Raw genomic sequence first — 27,549 nt, 5'->3', positions numbered from 1 at the left:
ATTTCATCCATTTTGGAATAAGGCTGTAACAACAAAATGTGGAAATAGTGAAGTGCTGTGAATATTTTCCAGATGCACTGTATGTTTATGGTGTTTGATTTGGAGGTTTTTAAGGTTTAAAACAGTGCAGACTGCCTGGGATCATCTGGCAACACACTGATGGAATCTTCAGCTTTTCCACACAGCATGCACAGCATAGTGTACTCCTGCAAAAATACACACAAAGCTTGAAACACAAAAGATTATGCAAACAACAATCCATAAATGCTTATCTGTAAATACAGGCCCTCTACTATAAAACACAACCACCCCACTAAACAGGGTAAAAATTGTGCTGTGTAGAGATCCTTATTTACCTGATAGTCATCCACAACAGAGAATGTATACTCATGCCTGGCGATGACATGATCACAATTTTTACAAACATCTGCAATGACAAATGAACAACAGGTGAAAGGCATTTTCATTTTATATTTTAACATTAAATTAATCAATAAACATGTCCATGAAGTCAAAGTTCAGTCAAAAAGATCACGTCAGAAGTTCAGTGAAAAATCACATCAGAAATTTGTCCAGCTTTGGTGCATCACTGCTGCTCTGACATCAACACTCCAAGACAAACTTTAAATAGGAGTCCAAAAATAATTCTGACGATGTTGTCCGCAATGCTGTGCACCAACTTCGTGTACTTCCAGCTAGTCTAGCGTTTCATTCTAACTTCCTCCTAACAGCTGTTCATGCCTCCAGACAGCTTACAGTGCAGTGGATTTGTTGTGTGTGTGTGTAGCACAGTCAGTTAGCTCCTCCAAATCGTCGGCAGTCAGTAAAACAAACTCCGCATGTTTAGCTAAACGCTTCTCGCACTAGTGGGTGGGGTTTGCAGAGTGCAATGGTACCAAACATATGTAACCAAATTTGCACACTGATTGAAACCAAACTGCACTGTAAATGCAACGCAGCACAAATGGGACGAATAATCCATGTCATGTGACATACAAAGCACCAATCAATTGACAAGGATCCAAAAATCCTTTAGAGTGATTTTCCTGGTTTAAGGAAGAACTGGATTGGAATCTTTAAAATTGTCCTTAGGTGTGTCTGTGTTTGTTTGTCTGTTTGCGGCCCTGCAACAGACTGGCGTCCTGTCCTGGGTGTACCCTGCCTTGCGCCCTATGACTGCTGGGATAGGCTCCAGCCCCCCCCCCCGTGACCCTTAATTGGACTAAGCGGTAGAAGATGAATGAATGAATGATTACATTTTGAAACACATATGTAACTAGAATAATTTAAAATTAATAAATGCCACCCACTGAATTCCAAGACAAGAAAAACAATCACATTCAACTCAAACATTTAGTAAATAACATATGCTAAACACATTTTCTACCTAATTAACTACAATAACCCTGAAGAAAAAACACATTCAACATATATTCAGGTGAAACAGCGCCCCCTACCCGCACTTCAACTCAGCTAAGCGCAGAATCAAAATGATGAGGATAAATGTGCACATGCAATGCCACAATTTAACGAACAAAGTTGAAAACAAATATTTTATGTACACGAAGCAAAAAAAAAAGGTGATTTTTACGGTCATAGGTGACGATCTCTTCTCCGTCCTCGTCCTCTGTGGCTTTATTACTGATCAGCACAAAGTCTCTCTGCTGGCAGCTCGCACAGCCCACAAAGTTCATCAGGTAGGAGCCGCTCTCCAGACAAATATTACCCTGAGCACAAAAACACACATTTCACTCTCTATCGCTGCACATTTTCTCTTTCCCCATCGTACACCAACTCGATGTTATTAGCACAGTAGCTACAAATTTTAGACTAACATTTACGCGCTAAAACACGTAAAAGTGTCTTAACTCACCCGATCGGGGTATTCTTTTTCCACACAGCCGTTGCACATTATTATTGTTTTTATTTATTTTTTCTTTTCTTCTTCTTCTTCTTATTTCTTCTTCTTCTTCTTTGGCGTTTAACGGCAGCCAACATCCTTATTGGTGCATTACTGCCACCTTCTGCATCAGTCCATTATAGTTAATCGCGAAACGTCCTCGCGTCAAGCAACCCAGTCCAGTCGAAGATTCAAGCTTCTCTACTATGGAAACCACCTCGACAACTGAGAGCCTACACAGAAACATTATAGTTGTACTAGATCTTTTTGAGTCCTCCAGCGTCGTTCAGGTATTAAAAAACACCACTTCCCCCTCCCACTTGACCCCATGTCCAAAATACTTCCTACAGGAACTCCAGCCAGACCTATCCTTCTAAATTCTGAAAGGAGCTTGTGTGTTTTCCTGGAATATTTCTCACAATACATGTATGCTGCACTGTCTGTAGCATAGTCCATCCAGGTGTTTCCCTAGCCTCTTCAGTCACAGACTGGTCCTTCCCAAATGCAGGTCCAATGGACTGAAAAACTCCTTTGTCCCTCGGGCCATCAGACTGTACAGCTCCTCACTCAGGGGGAGGAGGGGTAACAGGAAGACAGATGTCGGGAATGAGAGGAACAGTAGTAGCCAGTAACGTATGTCTGGTATTTATATTTGTGTATTTCTATTTATATTTGCAAACTGTTTTCTTTTATACTTTCACTTTAGATACTCTCTGTGTTTCTTACCTTGTGTGCCACTATACCATGCTGCTGGAACCTCAGTTTCCCTGAGGGAGTCTTTCCCAAAAGTTCTATCTAATCTAATCTAATGTGCGCTGGAACCCACATCAATATTATCTCCACCTCTTTGCTTTCCACATCTCTAATCGCCAAAAGAATGTCATAAATGAGGTGCTGACTCCTGGATGAACCTGTCCCAATACTATTGATAACTGACAGAGTCACTGCACACCAACACTTTGCGATGATAAATCTGACATCCACTGGACTGCCATTAGAATGGCCAATAACTCCACTGTGAAGACATTCAGGAAATCTGATATTTTCTTGCATTACTCAATATTCCATCCTTGGACTACAAAACCTGTTTCTGGATCCTGCAACCTGTCAATAAAAAGTAACACATGTTCTTGGTATCTGTTACGTGCTCATGAAATGCATTGACCAGGACTCCATTATTATTCTCTGCCTTAAGTTCAAGCAGTGCATGGTCAAACTTGGGTATCTCGAACTGCCACAAAGGAACAGGAGGTCACAAAATTCCTGGATGCTGTGCTTTCTCTCTTTCATGGTATCTATTTACACACGTTCTTGCGAACCACGTCAATGTGCATCCTTGGATGTGACGTCAGTGTTTGGAAACAAGTAGTATCCTCAATGATGTCCCAGTTAGAAATCCCTCCAAGGTCTGCAGAAACCAGAGTAAGGTCAATAGATGACTCAAACCCTCTAGACACAGTTCCCCTTCCTAGCAAACTTTCCCATCTGAGACAATCTCACATTTATTTTGTATTTGCCTTTGTCATCTAAATTTTGGAGAGATTTTGAAGAATACCTTTATGAAAAAAACTGGACATACCAACATAGTTGGTTTGAAGGATATTATCACAAGGTTTAAATGTAATGATAAGCCTTTTTATTTATAATTAATCTTATGTTGCTAATTGGCAAATTTTACTTAAACAGAATGAGAATTTTCAAATCTCTTCCACGTTTTCAAATATTTCTGGTAGAATTTATTTGGTATCTAAATACTTTGGAGCGAACAAATGATAAAAAAAAAAGTGAATATACGCTGCAATACCTTGGAGACCTTTGGGGTTCGTTTTTTTCCCTCTTTTTCTTTTCATTTATTTATTAAAATGTGATATATTCAATGTTACATTCATATTGTGTTCTATTTTGTGTCAGTTGTCTTCATTTATATACGTGTTTATTTTTGTATTTTGAGATGCCAAATAAAATTTTGAAAAAAAAAAAAAACTTTCCCGTACCTCCCCGTTCTGTTTACCAGATCTATAAAAGACAGTAACAACACCCAACTTTTAAAAGCTACATCTGTTTTCCTCGCGTGTTTTTTGTAGATCTGCGGCAGTGGCTCGTCGAGTACTTCCTGGATTTTCACGTATTGTGACGTAAGCACGTATGAAAACATGGTGGTACAACAGTAGGTGTGTGAGATTCTTGAAATTGTTTTAATGGAAGTTATGCTGCTTTTAATAAAATAAAAGTTATGTTATCGTTCATTTGACGGTAATTTGTGAAAAGCAAGTCTTTGGCAGCATTGTAGAGTTTGTATGAATGCTAATGGTGATGGTAGCTGCAGCTGTGTTTGACTTTGGCTAACTACCACGTTATGCTAGCGTTTTGAAAAAAAATATTTAGCGTACAAATTGGAGTTATGCTGCTTCATTTATGTTCAGGTGATATTACTTTTATTGCAATTATATATATATATATATATATATATATATATATATTACGGTTTTTGATACCAAATGTTTCTCGACCTGTGCTCGCTAGCTCGTGGCTGTGCGCATGCCCAAACATATACATAAGTATTTCGGAGCTGTGTTTCCACGTCCATAAATCCAAGCAGCCTCTATCTATTTTTTTATTGTGTCTTCTCATCTGTACGTGCATGTGCACAATGGCTCAGAGAAGTGAGTCTGTGCATGCGAAAAGCCACGGGGTTGCACATCTGGGCAAAACACCTAACTGCCTTTAAAGTGCTGTAATGCCGGTAGGGGGCAGTGTTTAGTCACATTCAACCTGCTTGCAAGAAAATACAGCGCGATGTAAATTTCAAGGACTTTTTCTTGAATATAACGAAGTCTCACAATGATTACTGTCATATGATCGTATATATCATATACAGTTTACTTATGATCATCAAACTATGTCACAATGAACCTTCTGGGGTCCATGGATGCACAGACGTGTTCAGTTATTCCACTTTTTATAGTATTGCATATGCAAGTACCTTAAAGGAGAAATGTCCAGAACATTCTCAGCTTTTGGAAAGTGGAACATTTTTAGAAATTCTTCAGCTCTTCACCTTTACCCATGTGAACAAATTGTTTTGTTAGAAATGGGTTGTCCAAAGTGCTCGGGTCACAAAAGTAGTGGCAGATATTAAAAGGATTTTAGATCAATGCATAGTGTATATATATATATATATATATATATATATATATATATATATACACACACACACCATGCAGCACAGCAGCGCCGCCCACTTGGAGCTGCATGGCAGGAACTGGTACATTGCAAAAGGGCATATTTGTCAAATAAAATCACTTATCAGTGCCAGCTTGCTGTCTTCTATTTTCAAATAAATCTTAATATGAATAAAATACTTCAGTGACAGAAACTCTGATGCCCACGTTGTTAGTTGCTACATTAAAAAATACATATTTTCCTCACGCCGATCCTGAAAAAAGAATCCCTTTTCATGTGTTTTCAACAACGATTTTGTTTGTGTGAAAGATTAAATTGAAGTGAAAGTGTTTTCAGCTTGGTGGGAAGGTTGTTTATGATTTTCCTCTGTGTTTATCAGTGTGTTTCCCTGAGAACTGACACTGGAGGACCATGTAATCTTTTCTGGCTTCCAGGATGAGCTGAGAGTGATAGATCATCTCAAGGAAAGATGGAAACTTCAGCTAAGAAGTTCTAGTTTCAGGAAGTGGCCCAACAAAGTCTCTGTAACATTCCTTTGTTGATTATTAATATATATATAATATAATAATATGACAAAAAGTTGATTTGGATGCGCAAGTGCATCTGTGGACCCAAGAGGCTTAATGGTAAATGTAAACGCTGTGACAACGCCTTTTTAAAACGTAACATGGAAGTCTTACTAGCATGAGAATTGCTGATGTTACTGTGTTGTTGTTGTTTTTTTGTTTTTTTTTATCTGGATCACAAAAGACAAAGTAGGTCTTGAACCTTTTTGAATCCATGTGTCCATGTGATTAATATAGGTAAGCAATATCTTCACACCTCATTTATTAAAGTGAAGCTTGGTATAAAAGGTCACCTTACTAAGACCTTGATGAAGTTCAACATTGGGAATTTTTTTATTATAATTGTTGCCACTGAAAGTGCCACTAAATGTGGTACTTTAAATGTGAAACAGATGATTTGTATGCCAAGTTAAGCATAGCTTCATATTTCATTATTTCTTTGGTTGCAAAATTACTTATACTGTGTTTTTGTTGTGTTATTAGAAATGGCACCGACTCCAAAGAAGCCTGTCAAGAATTTTAAAGGAACCTATTGTATGCTGTGTCGCAAGTTTTACGCGACAAATGTAAGCAGTACTATTTTTGCAGAACAGATTTAAATTGTACTGTAATGAAAAATCATTTGTACTTTTATAAAATGTCTCTTAAATACAGGATGTTCAACAGCATATGCACAGCATGTTGCATCACAGGGAGCTTGAAACGGTGCTTGGCACGTGAGTAACACTGTGAAACACACAGGTCTATAACATCCTTTTAAAGGTCATTCCATATCAGATCACAGACATGGAGAAGGAATTCCAACATTACTGCTCCTATACAAAACTTATGTAAAAACCACAAATATTTGGTCTCTAGCGCTTAAGTTTTGAAATAGCAGTCCGTTGAAATCTTAATTATTTTTATGCATTTTGCTAAACAGACTTCAGACATTAACTTCTCCATTTGATATAACATGTACTGCTTTGAAACATTGACTACAGCTAATGTTTTCTGTGCAATTCAAAAAGTGTCATAGAAGGCTCTGACAATGGCCAAAATTTCTAAATTATTAGACACCGTGTGTATGCAGTTAATATTGTAATAGTTGTAGTCTTACACACCTCTCTGCAGCTTCTCTCCCCCTGCCATCCCCTCATTACCCCATCCCCGTAGCGACGGTGCCTGCTCCCAGACCACCAATAACCAGCAAAAATCTATTTAAGGATAAAAATTCAAAAAGAAAAAATAATATAGCACCTTCAACTGCACCACAGACTAAAACAGTTAAATGTGGTCTATTAAACATTAGATCTCTCTCTTCTAAGTCCCTGTTAGTAAATGATATAATAATTGATCAACTATGATTTATTCTGCCTTACAGAAACCTGGTTATAGCAGGATGAATATGTTAGTTTAAATGAGTCAACACCCCCGAGTCACACTAACTGCCAGAACACTCATAGCACGGGCCGAGGCGGAGGATTAGCAGCAATCTTCCACTCCAGCTTATTAATTAATCAAAAACCCAGACAGAGCTTTAATTCATTTGAAAGCTTGACTCTTAGTCTTGTCCATCCAAATTGGAAGTCCCAAAAACCAGTTTTATTTGTTGTTATCTATCGTCCACCTGGTCGTTACTGTGAGTTTCTCTGTGAATTTTCGGACCTTTTGTCTGACTTAGTGTTTAGCTCAGATAAGATAATTATAGTGGGCGATTTTAACATCCACACAGATGCTGAGAATGACAGCCTCAACACTGCATTTAATCTATTGTTAGACTCGATTGGCTTTGCTCAAAATGTAAATGAGTCCACCCACCACTTTAATCGTACCTTAGATCTTGTTCTCACTTATGGTATGGAAATAGAAGACTTAACAGTATTCCCTGAAAACCCCCTTCTGTCTGATCATTTCTTAATAACATTTACATTTACTCTGATGGACTACCCAGCAGTGGGGAATAAGTTTCATTACACTAGAAGTCTTTCAGAAAGCGCTGTAACTAGGTTTAAGGATATGATTCCTTCTTTATGTTCTCTAATGCCATATACCAACACAGGGCAGAGTAGCTACCTAAACTCTGTGAGTGAGATAGATTATCTCATCAGTAGTTTTATATCCTCATTGAGGACAACTTTGGATGCTGTAGCTCCTCTGAAAAAGAGAGCCTTAAATCAGAAGTGCCTGACTCCGTGGTATAACTCACAAACTCGCAGCTTAAAGCAGATAACCCGTAAGTTGGAGAGGAAATGGCGTCTCACTAATTTAGAAGATCTTCACTTAGCCTAGAAAAAGAGTCTTGCTCTATAAAAAAAAGCCCTTCGTAAAGCTAGGACATCTTACTACTCATCACTAATTGAAGAAAATAAGAACAACCCCAGGTTTCTTTTCAGCACTGTAGCCAGGCTGACAAAGAGTCAGGAGTCAGGGCTCTATTAAGCCGAGTATTCCTTTAACTTTAACTAGTAATGACTTCATGACTTTCTTTGCTAATAAAATTTTAACTATTAGAGAAAAAATTACTCATAACCATCCCAAAGACATATCGTTCTCTTTGGCTGCTTTCAGTGATGCCGGTATTTGGTTAGACTCTTTCTCTCCGATTATTCTGTCTGAGTTATTTTCGTTAGTTACTTCCTCCAAACCATCAATATGTCTATTAGACCCCATTCCTACCAGGCTGCTCAAGGAAGCCCTACCATTAATTAATGCTTCAATCTTAAATATGATCAATCTGTTTTTATTAGTTGGCTATGTACCACAGGCTTTTAAGGTGGCAGTAATTAAACCATTACTTAAAGCCATCGCTTGACCCAGCTATCTTAGCTAATTATAGGCCAATCTCCAGCCTTCCTTTTCTCTCAAAAATTCTTGAAAAGGTAGTTGTAAAACAGCTAACTGATCATCTGCAGAGGAATGGTCTATTTGAAGAGTTTCAGTCAGGGTTTAGAATTCATCATAGTACAGAAACAGCATTAGTGAAGGTTACAAATGATCTTCTTATGGCCTCAGAGAGTGGACTCATCTCTGTGCTTGTTCTGTTAGACCTCAGTGCTGCTTTTGATACTGTTGACAATAAAATTTTATTAGAGATTAGAGCATGCCATAGGTATTAAAGGCACTGCGCTGCGGTGGTTTGAATCATATTTGTCTAATAGATTACAATTTGTTCATGTAAATGGGGAATCTTCTTCACAGACTAAGGTTAATTATGGAGTTCCACAAGGTTCTGTGCTAGGACCAATTTTATTCACTTTATACATGCTTCCCTTAGGCAGTATTATTAGACAGCATTGCTTAAATTTTCATTGTTACGCAGATGATACCCAGCTTTATCTATCCATGAAGCCAGAGGACACACACCAATTAGCTAAACTACAGGATTGTCTTACAGACATAAAGACATGGATGACCTCTAATTTCCTGCTTTTAAATTCAGATAAAACCAAAGTTATTGTACTTGGCCCCACAAATCTTAGAAACATGGTGTCTAACCAGATCCTTACTCTGAATGGCATTACCCTGACCTCTAGTAATACTGTGAGAAATCTTGGAGTCATTTTTGATCAGGATAATGTCATTCAATGCGCATACAACCCCTGGCAAAAATTATGGAATCACTGGCCTCGGAGGATGTTCATTCAGTTGTTTAATTTTGTAGAAAAAAAGCAGATCACAGACATGACACAAAACTAAAGTCATTTCAAGTGGCAACTTTCTGGCTTTAAGCAACACTATAAGAAATCAGGAAAAAAAAATTGGCAGTCAGTAACGGTTACTTTTTTAGACCAAGCAGAGGGAAAAAAATATGGAATCACTCAATTCCGAGGAAAAAATTATGGAATCATGAAAAACAAAAGAACGCTCCAACACATCACTCGGATTTTGTTGCACCACCTCTGGTTTTTATAACAGCTTGCAGTCTCTGAGGCATGGACTTAATGAGTGACAAACAGTACTCTTCATCAATCTGGCTCCAACTTTCTCTGATTGCTGTTGCCAGATCAGCTTTGCAGGTTGGAGCCTTATCATGGACCATTTTCTTCAACTTCCACCAAAGATTTTCAATTGGATTAAGATCCGGACTATTTGCAGGCCATGACATTGACCCTATGTGTCTTTTTGCAAGGAATGTTTTCACAGTTTTTGCTCTATGGCAAGATGCATTATCATCTTGAAAAATGACTTCATCATCCCCAAACATCCTTTCAATTGATGGGATAAGAAAAGTGTCCAAAATATCAACATAAACTTGTGCATTTATTGATGATGTAATGACAGCCATCTCCCCAGTGCCTTTACCTGACATGCAGCCCCATATCATCAATGACTGTGGAAATTTACATGTTCTTTTCAGGCAGTCATCTTTATAAATCTCATTGGAACGGCACCAAACAAAAGTTCCAGCATCATCACCTTGCCCAATGCAGATTCGAGATTCATCACTGAATATGACTTTCATCCAGTCATCCACAGTCCACGATTGCTTTTCCTTAGCCCATTGTAACCTTGTTTTTTTCTGTTTAGGTGTTAATGATGGCTTTCGTTTAGCTTTTCTGTATGTAAAGCCCATTTCCTTTAGGCGGTTTCTTACAGTTCGGTCACAGATGTTGACTCCAGTTTCCTCCCATTTGTTCCTCATTTGTTTTGTTGTGCATTTTCGATTTTTGAGACATATTGCTTATGTTTTCTGTCTTGACACTTTGATGTCTTCCTTGGTCTACCAGTATGTTTGCCTTTAACAACCTTCCCATGTTGTTTGTATTTGGTCCAGAGTTTAGACACAGCTGACTGTGAACAACCAACATCTTTTGCAACATTGCGTGATGATTTACCCTCTTTTAAGAGTTTGATAATCCTCTCCTTTGTTTCAATTGACATCTCTCGTTTGGAGCCATGATTCGTGTCAGTCCACTTGGTGCAACAGCTCTCCAAGGTGTGATCACTCCTTTTTAGATGCAGACTAACGTGCAGATCTGATTTGATGCAGGTGTTAGTTTTGGGGATGAAAATTTACAGGGTGATTCCATAATTTATTCCTCAAAATTGAGTGATTCCATATTTTTTTCCCTCTGCTTGGTCTAAAAAAGTAACCGTTACTGACTGCCACAATTATTTTTCCTGATTTCTTATAGTGTTTCTTAAAGCCAGGAAGTTGCCATTTGAAATGACTTTAGTTTTGTGTCATGTCTGTGATCTGCTTTTTTTCTACAAAATTAAACAACTGAATGAACATCCTCCGAGGCCGGTGATTCCATAATTATTGCCAGGGGTTGTATTAAACATATATGTAGGACTGCTTTTTTGCATTTGCGCAATATCTCTAAAATTAGAAAGGTCTTGTCTCAGAGTGATGCTGAAAAACTAATTCATGCATTTATTTCCTCTAGGCTGGACTATTGTAGTTCATTATTATCAGGTTGTCCTAAAAGTTCCCTTGAAAGCCTTCAGTTAATTCAAAATGCTGCAGCTAGAGTACTGACAGGGACTAGAAGGAGAGAGCATATCTCACCCATATTGGCCTCTCTTCATTGGCTTCCTGTTAATTCTAGAGTAGAATTTAAAATTCTTCTTCTTACTTATAAGGTTTTGAATAATCAGGTCCCATCTTATCTTAGGGACCTCATAGTACCATATCACCCCAATAGAGCGCTTCGCTCTCAGACTGCAGGCTTACTTGTAGTTCCTAGGGTTTGTAAGAGTAGAATGGGAAGCAGAGCCTTCAGCTTTCAGGCTCCTCTCCTCTGGAACCAGCTCCCAGTTTGGATCAGGGAGACAGACACCCTCTCTACTTTTAAGATTAGGCTTAAAACTTTCCTTTTTGCTAAAGCTTATAGTTAGGGCTGGATCAGGTGACCCTGAACCATCCCTTAGTTATGCTGCTATAGACTTAGACTGCTGGGGGGTTCCCATGATGCACTGAGTGTTTCTTTCTCTTTTTGCTCTGTATGCACCACTCTGCATTTAATCATTAGTGATCGATCTCTGCTCCCCTCCACAGCATGTCTTTTTCCTGGTTCTCTCCCTCAGCCCCAACCAGTCCCAGCAGAAGACTGCCCCTCCCTGAGCCTGGTTCTGCTGGAGGTTTCTTCCTGTTAAAAGGGAGTTTTTCCTTCCCACTGTTGCCAAGTGCTTGCTCACAGGGGGTTGGTTTGACCGTTGGAGTTTTTCCGTAATTATTGTATGGCTTTGCCTTACAATATAAAGCACCTTGGGGCAACTGTTTGTTGTGATTTGGCGCTATATAAATAAAATTGATTTGATTGGATTTGAATATTTATTGCAGTTATTGTAATGTCACAATAATTTTCAAAAATGTGCTCATTTTTCAGTTTTCCTGAAAAATGTATATATCCACATTTGTCCATGTTGGTGATTTAACCACAGTTTTTGTATTTGTGCCATACATGCATATATTATCTAAAGATGTTCTGACAGAAATATGTTATTGTTGCTGAGCTTCCTCGTAGAGTTAATTTGTTTAACCTACTGTCTGTAGGATTTAGTACAATCTTTCATCTGAAAGCAGACAGACGAGACAGAGAATGTGGCAGGGATGGAGGCAACAGGAACGACATTCCCCACAATCAACAGTCACGGAATAATATTAAATGGTCATTTATATTTATTAAAAGAAATATTAATTGTGTAATCGTATATCTATTTTCTAAGAGGCAACCGTATATATGTGGGTGTGTATATGTCCCTCTCCTGTCCAACTGGCACCTCGGAATTGAGTTGAAGTTGGCACACATACACTTTGGCATCTGGATAGTGGTAGTTGTGGCTAAGGGGAGAGACACTTTAGCACACTATATTGTGTTTAGTGCATTGTTATAGTGTGTTTAGTGCATTATTTGTGACTCACTATGTTGTGTACAGTCTTGTAATGTATAGCATACAAAAACTTGAAAGCAGTGCAAATGCTGACTCAAATCTGACAAAATATTTGTGTGTATTCCTTCCACATATAGAAATTCACGTCATGACTGCTACGCCTGTCAGACATCTTGCGTTGGTTTAAATGAGTATGCCTACCACATCACGACTGCTCTGCACAAAGCCCAGTTTAAGGTCTTCCTGTCTAAAAACATAATGATGCCTTCTCTGGAAAAGACCCTGCATGCAGATGCTATTGCCATAATCATGGAACGAAACAAGGCACTCAAGCGAAAGGAGTAAGATATTACCATTTTTGCATAGTGATAATAAGAAAGGGAAAGCTTTATGGTGTCATGTGTCTGATTGAATGTTTTTCAATCCATTTCCATAACAGAAAGAAAGCCAAGAACAAACAAAGGAAGAAATTAAAGCAGTTAGCTGCTCAAAAAAGTGTAATGCTAAAGGAACCCACCAAAAAAACCACGGTGCCACCTGAAAACAATCTACAAAAATCCAAGCAGGCGGACGTAAGAAACATCAAACAGCAAGGTGCTGTGCGCAATCAGAGCGGCACGATGGGTTGTTTGTCAGTTAAACCTAAAGGCAAAATGCAGCAGCTCCTTCGGCAACAGGAGCAGTTGAGCAGATCGGCACACCGTCTGCAGCAGGATGCAAAAGTCAGTGCCAAAGGTGTCAAGTCCAAAAAAGAGAGTGGTGCTGAAAAAGCAAAAAATGTTACTTGGCCTCCTGCGGATTGTCATTACTATCATGAGGCTCAGTACAGTAGTGAAAAAGATGACGAGTTCATCAGCGACCACCTCCCTCTGGCTGGAGCAATCATTTTTGAGGACAGTTACGGGACACATAAGGAATCCTGTCAGACAAAACCTGAGCAAAGTTCAGAGTGTCCCACTATACCAGCTTCTCCGCCGCAGAGCGTAAACAGATCCAGCAGCTCAACTCCTGCACGTGATGTGGACATCAGTGCAATGCTGAGGCAAATCAGAAGGGCTCTGGGTGTTAGAGAACCGTGCAGAGCAGACCGGCAAGCCCGGCTGCAAAGCAGCAAGGCGGGCGTCCAGGTATCCGGAACAGAGAGCGCACGCCCTGAAGGTGCATCAGAAGGGAACAGTGCAGTCAAAGCTCCACTACAAAAAACCTCCAACGCAGCTGCGGACCAGTCCGCTACGACCTTATCAGTGCAAGCTCAACAGTCCAATACCGTCAGCAGCCTGGCTTCAACCAGTCAGTGCAAGAGCAAGACCACATCCACCAAGCCAAAGGTGGACATTACACAGAGGATGCAGAAAGTTACCAAATCAAGCAAACCAACTCTCAGGAAGTTGCTCACCTTATCAGGGAGCAGAAGAAATTTAAACCCGAAGGAGGTTTACGAGGACATAAAGAGAAAGAATCGAGAGATGCTCAAAGGCATTCCCAGGTGATGAACCCACACTCACACTGAGGGCTATAAACAACGTCATAACAGAGAGGACTATCGCTCTCGTAGGCAGGAACTCTCTAAGTGTCCTCCTAATTGAAAAGTAGTGCAGAAAGGTTGGCAAAAGTCAAATGTACACATGATCATCATCTCATTCAGTGTTAAAAATAATAATCCACTGCAAATTATTTGGTTCTTACCAAGAAAAAAAACTTTAGAAGTGTTCGATAATTTCTCGTTTTAAGAGTTAATTTCTTATTTTAAGTGTTCAACATGCTTATTTTTAGATTTAACAATCTTAATTCAAGAATCTTGTCAACTGAAATTATCTTGCTGCATACCTTTTCCTTCAAATTTAGGGTTTTTATCTTGTTTTTAGACACTCCTTTTTTGCAGTGTACAAAGCTTCAAGCAGTAATTGATTTGATTACATCAGCATAAAAAATAGAAATTGCTGCCAGAGGCTTCAGGCCCCATCTTCCATAAATCCCATACTTTCTCACACACATGCTCATGCATGTTGATGGTCATTTGCATTCAGAAATGCCCTCAATTAACCATATATGGTAACAGAACATCCATTTGTTGCTTGTGTTCCACACTGGAATAACTGATAAGAGTGAAGAAAATCAACTTTTGTGTAACAGAAATCACAGCAAGGCATATCAATGAGATTAAAAATACAAATAATACATGAATGTGCCACAAGGTAGTGTTGACCCATCCCCCAGTAGTTTTGAAAACTAGCCATTGGTGATGGCCATTCACTCATGGTGCTAAGTTGCTTCTTAATTTAGACATCAAAATCTCTCATGGACATTTAAGAAGCTTGAAAAGTTCACCACAAAAACCATAAAATTTCCAATTAACACAATAAGTAGACAATTATTTGGTGTTACACTTGTCTCAGCATCCATTGTGCTCCTTTGACATCACTGCACTTCTGTCTTTATTAAGGTAAAATCTCTACTGAAGGAATTTGAGAAGCAAAAATAATGTGGGAGCATTTTAAATATAAAACTACAGGAGTCAGGCTGTTTTATTTTTGCCTTGTAGCAGGGAGACATCAAGGTGCTTGTTGAAGATCAAAAGCTGCTGTTTAGTTCACACAGGTGCCGTTTGTAAGTTTTAAGACCAATGAGGTTACACGTCTGTTTCTAACATGACATGATTACTAATTGTGTACTTATTTATTTGAGTAAATAAAGAACCTATATGGGCAAGGATGCATGTTGCCAAGGTTTCAGTGCAGAAGGCTCCGGGTTCAAATCCTACCCCTGCCACATTTCTCCATGTAATGTGGAGTTGTGTCAGGAAGGGCATCCGGCGTAAAACCTGTGCCAATTCAACATGCAGATCCACCTTGGATTTGCTGTGGCGACCCCGAGTGCAAACAAGGGAGCAGCCGAAGGGATTTACTTTTATGGGCAAGGATGCATGTTGTGACATCAGCAATGTTTTATAGTTGCAGTTTCCCAGTTCTACCACTAGATGCTGTGCGTACATGTATATTTAGAGACCCATTCCTAAGTCTAGTACATGTTGAAAATTCGACACTTTGCATAGAAATGTTTGTACTTGCAGGATAAGCACAAAATTGTGCATACGAATGCTTGATAAATGAGGACCCTGGTATTTAAAGAGCAAAGTAGTCCGAAAGCCTCATGTGGATTCACAATGCACATACATTCTGTGCACAAAGATGCCAATTAATGCATCATAGGACCATCAAAATGAATTGGCAACAAAAATTAATATCATAAAAGAAAAAGCTATTGGAAAAACTCTATATCCTGCTTTTCTTCCTCCTTGTGGCTGGTATATATGCATGAACAAGGGGAATTCCATTTTCACAGAGTCCAGACATGAAACATAGCTTGAAATGAAAATGTAGAATACTGATAATACATTTCTAATATCCATTAAAAACATGTACTTTAATGCAAAAAAAAAAAAACATGACAAATGCTAATTACACACTACAGCCTTAACAGAAAATGAAACTTCACTCACTGTGCCAAAGTTTTTTTAACAGAGTGTACAATAGCTAATTTCCACTTTTTACATTTTAAACAGTTTGTAACTTACCTTCAAGAGTACTCCCCCAATTACAGTGCCTGCCAGTAGATGGAAATATTGGACAAGAGGTTTTAAGTTGTTTGAAACAATATAGCAGATGTGTTAACAATGTTGAAGTCTCAAAATTAGCACCTCTGTTATTTTTTATGTAACATTGATTTTTATTCATTTTAAAATGCGCTGTTTTGATTTTGTGTGACTGCAGGTTTGGAATAGAGTTGGCACCCCCATTGTCTGACCAAGGATGCGCCCTTCCTCTACAGGACAATGAACAGCCTCCTCCAGAATGCCTCAATTGGGAGTCTTTACCAGACAGTCCCCCACATCTTTTCTGTCCATTAACTCCTCTGAACCAACAAGAGGAAGGCCGTGACGCTCTCACAGATGCACAGTCTAGTTCTGCAAATCAGGAGGTCTCTGAGCTGCCTGCGGCAGCACCAAAAGATTGTAGCATCACTCAAACAGTAACACAACCCACTATGAAAACTGAGCCAATCTCCATTGATGAGAATGGACATTTTTTAGAAAACGGCAGCACAAAGAAGAGGAGAAGCCACACAGTAAAAGTGAGCAGTGTGTTGCCGACTGCTGTTAGGTGCAAATATCCCAGTAAATTTTAATTATGCTTTCTGTATTTTTATAGGATGGTGACATTAATAACAAGGATCCAAGTGGAAAAAGAAGAAGAAAAACAAAATCAAATGAGGGTAATTCAAATATTTAATTTGCTTTTATGAATAAGATTTGTAAATAATACAGGTTGTGTTTTTGATGTTGATAAATTTACACCATGGGATATTTTGAGGTTTGGACCCAGTGTAGAAAATTGGCATGCACGTTACTACCAGTAGTTTTACACAGAATTGTCTGAGTTCAGAAATCCCAAAATGATTAAAATATGGCTGAATGTAAAACTCTCACGGAAACATCATCACAGTGTGTATCTCTTTTGAAATTTATTTTAATTGGATACAACTTGAATAATATGTAACAGTTGAACTGTTGGCTGTGATAACTTTGGGCAAAAAGGTATTAAGTATCTGCAAGTTGATTAAGTGAACCTAATGAGACTGTGTTTTTGAATTTCACCACCCTATTTACCGTCAGATCCAGAAGTAATTGGACGGTATTGGACAGCAACATTTTCATACACAGTCCCTCCACTATCAGAGACCTTACATTATTGGACAGACTAACTATAAGTATTATTGGTAATACAAATTGTCTCTTTGACAGCTAGTTTTGTTTTGACAATCAGGTCAGTGATACATTTACATTTCCAAGTCACTGGATGTGTCTTCATTTACAGCAGTCATCAGTGAATGCAAACAGCCTGGTGCTGTGCGGTAAATCTGTCTGGTGTAGACACTTCTCATAAAGTGAGTAACTATGCATGAAGGAGATTAGTGTGGGAAGCTACCAATACACCCATGACAATTCTGAGGGAGTTATAGTCTTCTGTGTCTGTGATTCTTGAAGCTACAAAGTGCAGCTTCTGTATTTTGGACCATATTGGACATTTTGAAAATGGCCAGTACAGTCCTTTTCTGGTTGTGTGATTTTAAGAATTTTACCTTTTGAGGATATGCAGCCTGTCTTCATTTGTAACGAAGCATAGCTCTCTAATCTTTTCAATAATTTAAAGGAAAGATCCTCCCACAATTTTGCTTCCCCCCACTTTTTTCTTGTCCTATAGACCAGGTTGAAATGAATCAGCTCTTGGCTGTGTCCCTGAAGGAGGAAGACCTGAACCATTCTTTGCTTGAATTAGATAAATGTCTGATCCAGGCTCGCAGTGCCTTGCAAACAGCCTATGCTGAAGTGCAAAGACTGTTGTTACTGAGACAGCAGGTACCGCCACTACTGCTCTTACTAATGCTCATCAATTCCTCAAATTTGCATTTATATGTTCATGTTTAATTGACGTTCTCATTTTAGGTTATTGCTGAGGTCAACGATCTTAGATCTAAGCGGATTGAGATCCTGCAGGGGATGCAAGGTGGGTTTACATTGGCATGGAAACGTGTGTTAAAATTACTGGCAGACACATGGTGAAAATGGAGGTGCTTCACTCGGCTCCATTGCTTCACTGGAGACATTAGTAGAAGCTGCAAATAAGGGGGGGGGGGGCTCATTTTGTAAGTTTGTTCAGTTAGTTTTTCTTCACTACATCAGATTTTCAGTGAGTCACCAGTTCCCGCACACCATGGAAGTTCAGTTTCAATTTATTTTCATATATATATATATATATATATATATATTAAGTGCCAAATCACAACAGAGTTGCCTCAAGGCGCTTCACACAAGTAAGATCCAAGGTGGAAGTTCCAGAAATTGTAAAAGCGTCCATTTGACTTACTGTATTGACATAATTTGGGGTTACTTTTGAGACTTTTTGTGTTTTTTAATGGCCTAAGTCATGCGAAGTCTGGGAGCATGCACTGGTGTCACACAACACTGCATCCACCACATCACAGAAGTTCCTTGGGTCCTAGATGGCAACCACCCAGGCAGACAACCACAATGGAATGCAACTGCAGAACCAAGAATTTTTTTTTTTTCCTCTACACTCTTATCCTCACCTATGGTCATGAACTTTGGGTATTGACCGATAGAACAAGGTCATGGATACAGGTGGCAGAAATGAAATTCCTCCATTGGGTATCTGGGCCTACACTCAGGGACAGGGTGAGAAGCTCGAATATCCAGGAGAGACTGTGAGTACAGTCGCTGCTTGTTTGCATCGAAAGGAGCCAGTTGAGGTGGTTCGGGCATCCAGTGAGGATGCTCCCAGTCATCTCCCTAGGTAGGCCTTCCAGTCACTTCCCACTAGGTGGACACCCCTGGGAAAAACCCAGGGTATAAGGATTATATATCCCAGCTTCATGGGAATGTCTCGTGATCCCTAGGAAGAGTTAAGAGGACGTGGCCAATTCAATTTATTTTATTTATACAGCGCCAAATCACAATAAAGCTGCCTCAAGGCCCTTCACAAGAGTAAGGTCTAACCATACCAACTCCCCTGAGCAACCACACACTTCCCGATGATTGGGAAATGTGGGATGAACTACTTTGTCTTCTGCCACTGCACCCGGCACCTGGATAAATGGCAGAAAATGAATAAATGGGTTAATAGCATCCTCTTTGGTCACTCTTACACCCACACACATGTTTGAGAAAATGGAATATGTGCAGTGGGGGAAAATTGAGTTTGAAAGTTTTAGTCAATGTATGTAAACGTATGGACACAGCTGTAAATGTAGCTACACTTATCAAAAGCTGTAGCTACAGTTTTCTTTCAACTTTGTCAAAAATGAGCATTAGCTTGATCAGGTGCTGTCAGAGTCAACAAATAATTCCCCTTCTCCTCTGAATCTTTTCAGAAAACTATTCTGGGGCATCAGATGTGGAAAATAAAGCCATCATCCCTTCAACAGGGGCTGCTGCTACAGTCCAGGCTACATCATTGTCATCATTACCCTCCGAAGATCCGGGATCAAACTTCAGCGATCATACACTAGTTACAGTCCAATCAAGACCCTCGTCATGTTCTTCCTCTAGTTCTTTGCCTTTTTCAGAGCCGGCATCGAGCATCAGCCATCATCAACAAGCTGCAGTTCAGTCAAGACCTTCATGTTCTTCCTCTCCTGCTTTACCCTCTTCAGATGTGGCATCTGGTAACACCCATCATCATCCAGCCTCCACTTCATTGTCAGCCATGACGCTTAAGTTCAAGAAAGACATCTCAGAAAGTCTTGCACAGAAACAGGAAATTAAAAATGACCAAACTGTCTCCTGTAATGCTGATGCCTGTCAGATGCCTGTGAACTCTTGTGTTCCTGTGTATGTGTTGGATACACCCACTACCTCGCCACATTCTCCTGCTCCAATTACTGGTGGTCCTCCAAGACAAGTCCAAGAAAACCTCAGCAACATCCAAGTTAAAGGAAGAGAGGTGTCTGTAGACAAGCCTGTTTCCAGGTTTGTGCCTGGAAGTGACCAAAACGCTGGTATATCTTCTGTATCAATAAACGATGGAGGGAATGACTGTGATGTTGAAATTGTGGCTCCTTCTCAATTGCCCATCATTAATGTTGAGGAGGTGGATAACAAGGAATCATCTGAGAAGTCTGACTCTGTGGAGGTCAGATCTGCAACTGACAGGTGAGGTATTCTCATATGACTTCCTTGTTCGTGTTGGATAAAAAAAAAAACGAAAAGCTTGAGCTTTACCAGGACCTCATTACTTGCCAGTTACAATAAATATATTTACACTTTTCTGTTTTGACCTCAGAAAAAGTCAGCCACCAGCTGTGACAGTAAAAGATGAAAACGTCTGTCAGGGTGCGTATTATTGTGTTTTTCTGTGTGTTTTCCCTCACTTTCATGAAATAAAAACGGCAGAGAATGTCTACCAATCCAATCCTTACCCACTGCTACACGGTTTAGAATCAGCTTTGTGTTATTTCAGAGTCTATTGTGGTGACCGAGGATGTGGAACCATTTTTGGGAGTCTTTGAGAATCACAAGGGCCCTGTCTACGGCCTGCAGATTCATGAAGACCTGCTGTACACGTGCTCTGGAGACAACACTGTGCGAGCCTACAATCTGGTGGTATGTTGGTTTGACAATACTGTATGTAAAATTCATAATGTATTAATAACATGTAAAAGGGGGTGTTAATCTACAATCATATAACAGATCAGTTCTAGGAGCAGGCACTATCAGCCATACCATAGAACTGCCCTGGGTTCTGGAGCAAGGCAGACAACCAGTCCACCCCAACCTTTTGAAAGTAACTAACTGTCTGCTGCAGCCAGGTGAAACGAGAGCATCCCCTTAGCCTTCTTCAGCTGTTAGTACCATCAACACTGAGGCACCCGCATGCTGGAGCACGCTCAGAGAAATGTGTCATATGGCCAAAATGTTACAGTTGATGGTCCCCCACTATGCGAGTGATACGCCTCATTTGGGTCTTCATAAGTAGCCGGTTGTTTGACGCAGAGTCGCTCCAGCAATACCTAAGGATCCTCCAAACCACCCTCATAACAAAGGCATTAGTCATCATCTAAGATAAGAAGCACCAGGGCCCGTATCCATGAAGCAGCCTAAGGCTAAAAATAGCTCCTAGTGACGCTGTTCTAAGAAAAATTTAACCTTGGTAAGATGAAAGTTGTCCACAAAGCACCTTAGGAGCTCTCTTAAGACCTAAGACCAAACTGGTAAGAGTAGGGAGGAGGACTTTTAAGATGCCTAAGAGTGTCTTAAGCAGATAAGATGGCAGAAAAGACAGAGGAAGCAGAGATATTCTCCATATGTAGGATGACAGTGAGTCAATAACACGCTCCCTGCTTGATCTACGTAATTGTTTTATGTTAATTTACTGTCGTAATAAATTGTTTAGGTTCTTGTTACCATATACACACATTAATATTATTATTATTACTGTCATTGGTATTATTAATATTGTTATTTTCTTTTATTATTACATCTATTTTGTCATTCAATTTTAAATGGACCACAATGGAAATAAGTGTTTTCACTTTCGTATGTCATGTATGTATTTTTAACATTTTTACAATTATATTATGTACTCACAGTGAACATACTAAATAAACTCACACATCAATGCACATACACACGCACACTTTTAATATATAGATATTTGGCATGTGAATGAGGTACGTTAAAACATTTTCAAGCTGTGTAACAATTCATTTAATTTTGCTGGGTTTCATCATCATAACAAAGTTATCCTCACGATTACACGTTTGGGTTATATGATCGGTTGATTTCACTGTACATTCATGACTAGGAGGGCGGCGCTCACTTGTTTTTTTATTTGTTCCCTTTCTGTGACAACCAATCACAGCTCGAAGAGGACTGAGTCATACCTAGCAACGGTGTCAACCCCGCCTCCTCACAAAGATAGGAGTTTCTGTCCCCTCCTTGCTCAGACTTGCTCTCAGACACCTCCTGGGTCACTGTTAGGCTAAGATTCCTTGCCAGGAAATTTTAGGCTAAGTTAGGAGCTCTTTGAGAGGGCTTTGAGTTGCTTCACGGATACGGGCCCACGACCATAAGGACTTGGTCTTTTCTTCTACTGTGAAGATATTGGCATCATCAAACACCTCTGTCCAGTTAGTCTTGATCCAGAACAACTTCAAACCCAGACACTTCGATTCCTCACTCAGGTTCTCAAGTGCTGCAGTCAGGGCATTCATCAATTCCACAAATATCACAGTATCATCCATAAAGTCGAGGTTGGTAACCCTTTCCTCGTCTGGTTTCCACAACCGTAACCCACATCCGGTCTAAAGATGCTTTTGGGAAATTTAGACCATAAGCAGTGTGTGTAGCTAAGGGCACAAAATCCAAAGTTGATAAAATACACGAGGGAACTGCTGTTTTTAGTTTTAATATCATTATATTGCAATAGAATCTGAATGTGTATTTGTGTTTTGTCTCTGTGTCTCCAGAGTGGGGAGCGTCAAGCAGTGTTTGAAGGTCACACAGATAAAGTCAACTGCCTGTTGGTGTCATGGCTGCCAAACATGCCGGCACGCCTCTACACCGGATCCAGTGATCAGACTGTTCGCTGTTATAGCACAAAGGTACACACGCGCCTAAACAGAATTAACTTTGTTCCATCCTCTTGGGCCGCCCAGAGTTTTGATCGCATTTTTTTTTTTTTTTTAAATCATCCCTGTTTATTGAAGCACTGCTTCTGTATTTGCTGTTTCATCTTGGATTCTGTTTTGGTGACTTATGTTGTTTCTCCTCCTGTGCCTTATTTTTGTTATTTATTTATTTTGACGTGTCGCCTCCAGTCCAAGAAATGTCTCGAGCAGATCTCTCTACCGGACAGAGTGTTTTGTTTGCACTCAGCCTGGAACATTTTGTATGTCGGACTCGCCAACGGATCAGTTGCCAGCTTTGACTTAAAGGTGAGTGGAAACGATCTTGATGCAATTTTCCACATTCTTTAGTTAATGTTATGGTGTGATGTGATTTTTCTTTTTTCTTTTTTTTTTTTTTTTTAATGAAACTTTTTGACACCCCATGATCTCATGAGTTAAGTGGCAAATGAAATCTTACAACTCCAGATTCAGCTAAATACCGTAGTCCTACTTTACTAAAGTGGTAGCTGTATGATGGTCAACTTCCTCATTTGTAACTTAGTGGGTTTTGGCTGCGCAATTTTTTTTTTCTTCCTGAATGATATTTTCTTCAACCTTCTCTGAACTCCTTTTGTCAGACTCTGAAGCAGCTGGATATGTTCGAGTGCCACGGGCTGCGCGGCGTGAGTTGCCTCGGTTCGGCGCAGGAAGGCGCTCGCCGATTGCTGCTGGTCGGCTCCTACGACAGCACCATAAGTGTGCGTGACGCCAAGAGCAGCCTGCTGCTCCGCTCCATGGAGGGTCATTCCAAAACTGTCCTCTGTATGAAGGTGAGGAGGTAAAGTCACTTTGGGGAAGTTGATCCGGGAAGGTTGAACCTTATCGATCTGATATTGTTTGTTAAATTTGAATATGCAGACGTCCACTGTTGTATTTTGACTGGCATTCCTGTGTTTCATTTTCCTTCATCAGGTGGTGAACGACCTCGTCTTCAGTGGCTCCAGCGACACGTCTGTTCATGCCCACAACATCCATGTAAGCCTCACGCTCCCGACAGCACAAATCAGTTCTGTATCTGGAGAGCAACACTGCAAAAATTGACATCTAAGAAAGTAAAAAGACTTGTTTAAAGAAAATTTGACTTTATTTTTCTATTTAGGCAAAAATGATCTTGTCAAGCATTTTTTACATAAGAAAAAAATGTCATATTTTGGGAAAATATATCTCACTTTTTCTTAAGTTTTTCCAGCTAATATCAAGCTGTATTTAACCAGTAACAAGTAAAAGGCAATGGATTTCAAATCAACCAAGCAAAGGAACAAGATTGTTTTCCTTATTTTAAGACAGAGGCTAATCTTAAAATAAGAATTCTGTCTAGTCTTAAGGCACATTTTGATTATTCAGTGCCTAGACATTTTGCTAATTTTGAAAATTCTAACCAAGTAAATTTTTCTTACCCCATTGGCAGATTTTTTTTGCTTAAACAAGACATTTTGGCTAGATTTCAGATTATTTGGCTTATTTTGAGAGGGACAGTTTTTGCAGTGAACACATTTGAACAGACTTTGAGTTGACCCAGCAGTAATTTAAAAAAAGTTTGTATTGATCATGTTGATTATCTTATACATTATTTGCAGACTGGAGAATTGTTGCGTATCTACAAAGGTCATTCTAATTCCGTCACATCAGTAATGGTCCTGGGAAACGTGTTAGCGACAGCCTGTCTGGATAAGATGGTCCGAATTTATGAGCTCGAGGTATGTTTGTCCGAATTTTTTTTTTTAATGTAAACGGACTGAGTTTCTGTAGCGTTTTTTCATCTGAAGCAGATGCTCAAAGCACTTTACAGTTATGTGACACAGTCACCCATTCTGACACACTCGCACACTGATGTCAATGTGCTGCCAGGTAAGGCACACCAGGAACAACTTGGGATTTAAGGACCTTGCCCAAGGGCCTTTAGTGATTTTCCAGTCTGATTGGGATTTGAACGGAGTATTTTCTGATGTCAACCCTACAACTTTTACTTTGAGACAATATCTGAAAAAAAAAAATTGAAGGAAAAAGTCAAAAGCTAAAAAACCAAACCCTGCAGTTTGGATGTTTTGAAGAGTTGACGATCCTCCATTGATGCATTAATTCTGTATTTGTAGTTATTAAGTTGTGAGATGCTATTAAGTAGCAGTTGTTATCAAGTTGTGCTGTAAAATGCTGAACAGTATGGCACCTTCATATCTCTCAGAACTTGTGTGCCATTATGTACCTTCCAGTGTTTTACACTCTCAGGCTGCAGGTGAAAAAGAAGTCAGCAGGCTCCAGGGCTTTCTCTTCTCATGCTCCTTTTTTATGGAATAATGTGCCTGTTGATGCGACACTATCACACTCCATTAACTGTTTTAAATCTAGACTTAAAACACATGTATTCTTTCTTAGTGTGTTACTTTATGAATGAATTTATGAAATAATTTGTACCAGTCATTATTTTTGAAAGTGCTCTTCATATAAATTTACTTGTTGCCTTCTGTCTCCGTATACATTCAGAATTTTGAAGAGTGAAGGGATGAAGTCATAAACGATTGTCTATCTTTGGATGTTTGAAAGTCTTCCAAAAAAATACATGTACTGACTCTCTTAAATTTCCATGAACACTGTTGAATTGAATTGTCTTTGTTTTGTTCCTTTCTAGACCCACGACCGCCTCCAGGTGTATGGTGGCCATAGTGATATGGTGATGTGCATGACCATCCACAAAAGTGTGGTAGGTGTATGCAGACTTGTTGAAATATATCTGATCTTAATATGTCAGGGTTTGTGAAAGCAAATATGACTGTAATTTAATATAATAGCACATTTCTCACCCAGATCTACACAGGTTGTTATGATGGCAGTATCCAGGCAGTAAAGCTCAACTTGACGAAGAACTACCGCTGCTTGGTAATGACTTGCCTTCCTAATTTGTAACAAATGTGAAATTAACAGTGTCATATATAAATTTATATTAATTCATCACTTACCATCTATTGGATATTGTAAATTTCTGTTTCTTGAAGTGTACTAATAGTGCTGTGTTTGGTGATTTACCTATGATTTGCAGTGGCACGGTTGCTCGCTGATCTTTGGTGTGGCAGCGCATGTTGTGCAGCACTTAGTGGGTGACCACACCAACCCAAGTTTACACACGATCAAATGTCGCTGGAGAGATTGCAGCACCTTTTTTGGGTCCCAACTTTCAGTCAGACAGGTAATGAAATAAAGATGTCTTTCTATACACTTTCCCATTCAGGTGAATGGGAAAGTGTGTCCAGACATTATATGCCATTAGAAGGATTTCACCCTTCAGAATTTATCGTCTTATAAAATAAATAAATGTATTCACTGTAGATTCAACTTGGATTTATTGACAAAAAATGTGACGGAAAAACCAGTTTGTACGGTGCATTCAGAAAGTATTCACAGCGCTTCACTTTTTCCACATTTTATGTTATAATTTTGTTAGGTTACAGACAGTTTCTTTGACTTCATGCTTGGTTTGTGCTCTGGCATGCTGTCAACTGTGAGACCTTATATGTAGACGGGGTGTGTCTTTCCAAATCATGTCTAATCAACTAAGTTTACCCCAGGTGGACTGCAGTTAAGCTGTAGAAATATCTCTAGGATGATCAGTGGAAACATGATGCACCTGAGCTTCATGGCAAAGACTGTGATTACTTATGTACACGTTAGTTCTTATTTTATTATTAATAAATTTGCAAAAATCTAAAAAAAAAAAAAAACAACTATTCTTCTTGTTGTCATTATGGGGTATTGTGTGTAGAATTTTCAGGGGAAAAAAAATGGATTTCATACATTTTGGAATAAGGCTGTAACATAAAATGTGGAAGAAAGTGAAGCACTGAATACTTTCAGGATACGCTGTAACATCAAATAAGCAACAAATGACATCATCCCACATAATCATTATTAGTTTAGCCTGTTGGTTTTACAAGTTTTGTAACATTGGGCATCACATATTTTTGAAATGTTTTCCTTCTGAAAAAATGCCATGTTAAACATAAAATAGTTTTAGATTTGATGTAGCACATAAGTATGTTAAAACAAATTCACAACATATGTGTTTGCATTAAATCACACATTTAATCTCATGACAACAGGGACATCTTGTTTTGGTTCAAGTGAATCAACTAAATCTTAATGCTGCATATACACACAATGCTGTTGCTTGAACATGTGCACCAACATGGATCCAAACAGCATCTGTAAACATATCTATCTGTTATATCTACAAAATAGGAAGATTTTAAGTCTGTTTTTCATAATCAGCAGTCCAAAATCTATAAAGTAATTAGTGAACTTGCAAACATTTGTGATTACTCAAAGGTCTCCTGCCTGCACCTGGTCGGACATGGAGGAGATCAGGTGGTCAAATGCTTCACCTCAGGGAGCTGTGGTGGATGACTGCTGCTCCCATAAATGATCTGCCTGCATGCTGAGAAGATATGGACACAAAAGTTCCTCGCCAGAAAACCTCTCGATTCCTTGATTACTTCATTATGCTCATTTAAGTTGATAGGTTTTGATGGGTGAATCGTTTGAGTTGCCTAAAATAGTTAGAAAAACAAATCAGTCATAAATAAATAAATGAGTGTGGCCCAGCTGAGCGTGCACAGACGAGCTGAGCAGTTTCATTAGCCTTCAAGCTGGACACACTCACATTCGTACACTGCGTGTCCAGCCTGGTTTCATTGAAGCTTTGCATCCACAGCGCGAACCTGCAATCTGTATACTGCAGAAACGAAATGAGAAAAACTAATTTTGTGTTTGTGTCTCTGCAGGAGCTTCCTGATCACATGCAGAGCCACGTAGAAAATGAAAGTGAGATCCAACCTTAACGGAGGC

The 27,549-nt window shown here is 39.3% G+C and overlaps 2 protein-coding genes across 2 annotated transcripts; one reads left to right on the top strand and one right to left on the bottom strand.

Annotated features, from left to right (window-relative positions):
* churc1 (churchill domain containing 1) lies at positions 1-2,006 on the bottom strand. The gene is made up of 4 exons (XM_034161821.1): positions 1,874-2,006; positions 1,592-1,727; positions 357-427; positions 1-206 (listed from the first exon to the last, which is right to left on the bottom strand). The coding sequence occupies exons 1-4, from the start codon at positions 1,910-1,912 to the stop codon at positions 117-119; spliced, it is 336 nt and encodes a 111-aa protein (XP_034017712.1). The 5' UTR covers positions 1,913-2,006; the 3' UTR covers positions 1-116.
* znf106b (zinc finger protein 106b) lies at positions 1,592-27,549 on the top strand. Its single transcript, XM_034161818.1, has 21 exons — positions 1,592-1,697; positions 6,124-6,215; positions 6,304-6,365; positions 12,606-12,809; positions 12,908-13,954; positions 16,239-16,599; positions 16,677-16,740; positions 17,730-17,884; positions 17,972-18,032; positions 19,417-20,197; positions 20,328-20,377; positions 20,505-20,647; positions 22,513-22,647; positions 22,864-22,980; positions 23,292-23,483; positions 23,626-23,688; positions 24,291-24,410; positions 25,340-25,411; positions 25,516-25,587; positions 25,748-25,894; positions 27,486-27,549. The coding sequence occupies exons 2-21, from the start codon at positions 6,135-6,137 to the stop codon at positions 27,540-27,542; spliced, it is 3,984 nt and encodes a 1,327-aa protein (XP_034017709.1). The 5' UTR covers positions 1,592-1,697; positions 6,124-6,134; the 3' UTR covers positions 27,543-27,549.

The sequence above is a fragment of the Thalassophryne amazonica genome, chromosome 21 (genome assembly GCF_902500255.1).
Source record: "Thalassophryne amazonica chromosome 21, fThaAma1.1, whole genome shotgun sequence".
In the NCBI taxonomy this organism is placed as follows: Eukaryota; Metazoa; Chordata; class Actinopteri; order Batrachoidiformes; family Batrachoididae; genus Thalassophryne; species Thalassophryne amazonica.
Note: the sequence above shows the minus strand (reverse complement) of the source record. Positions and strands in the feature narration are given on the sequence as shown.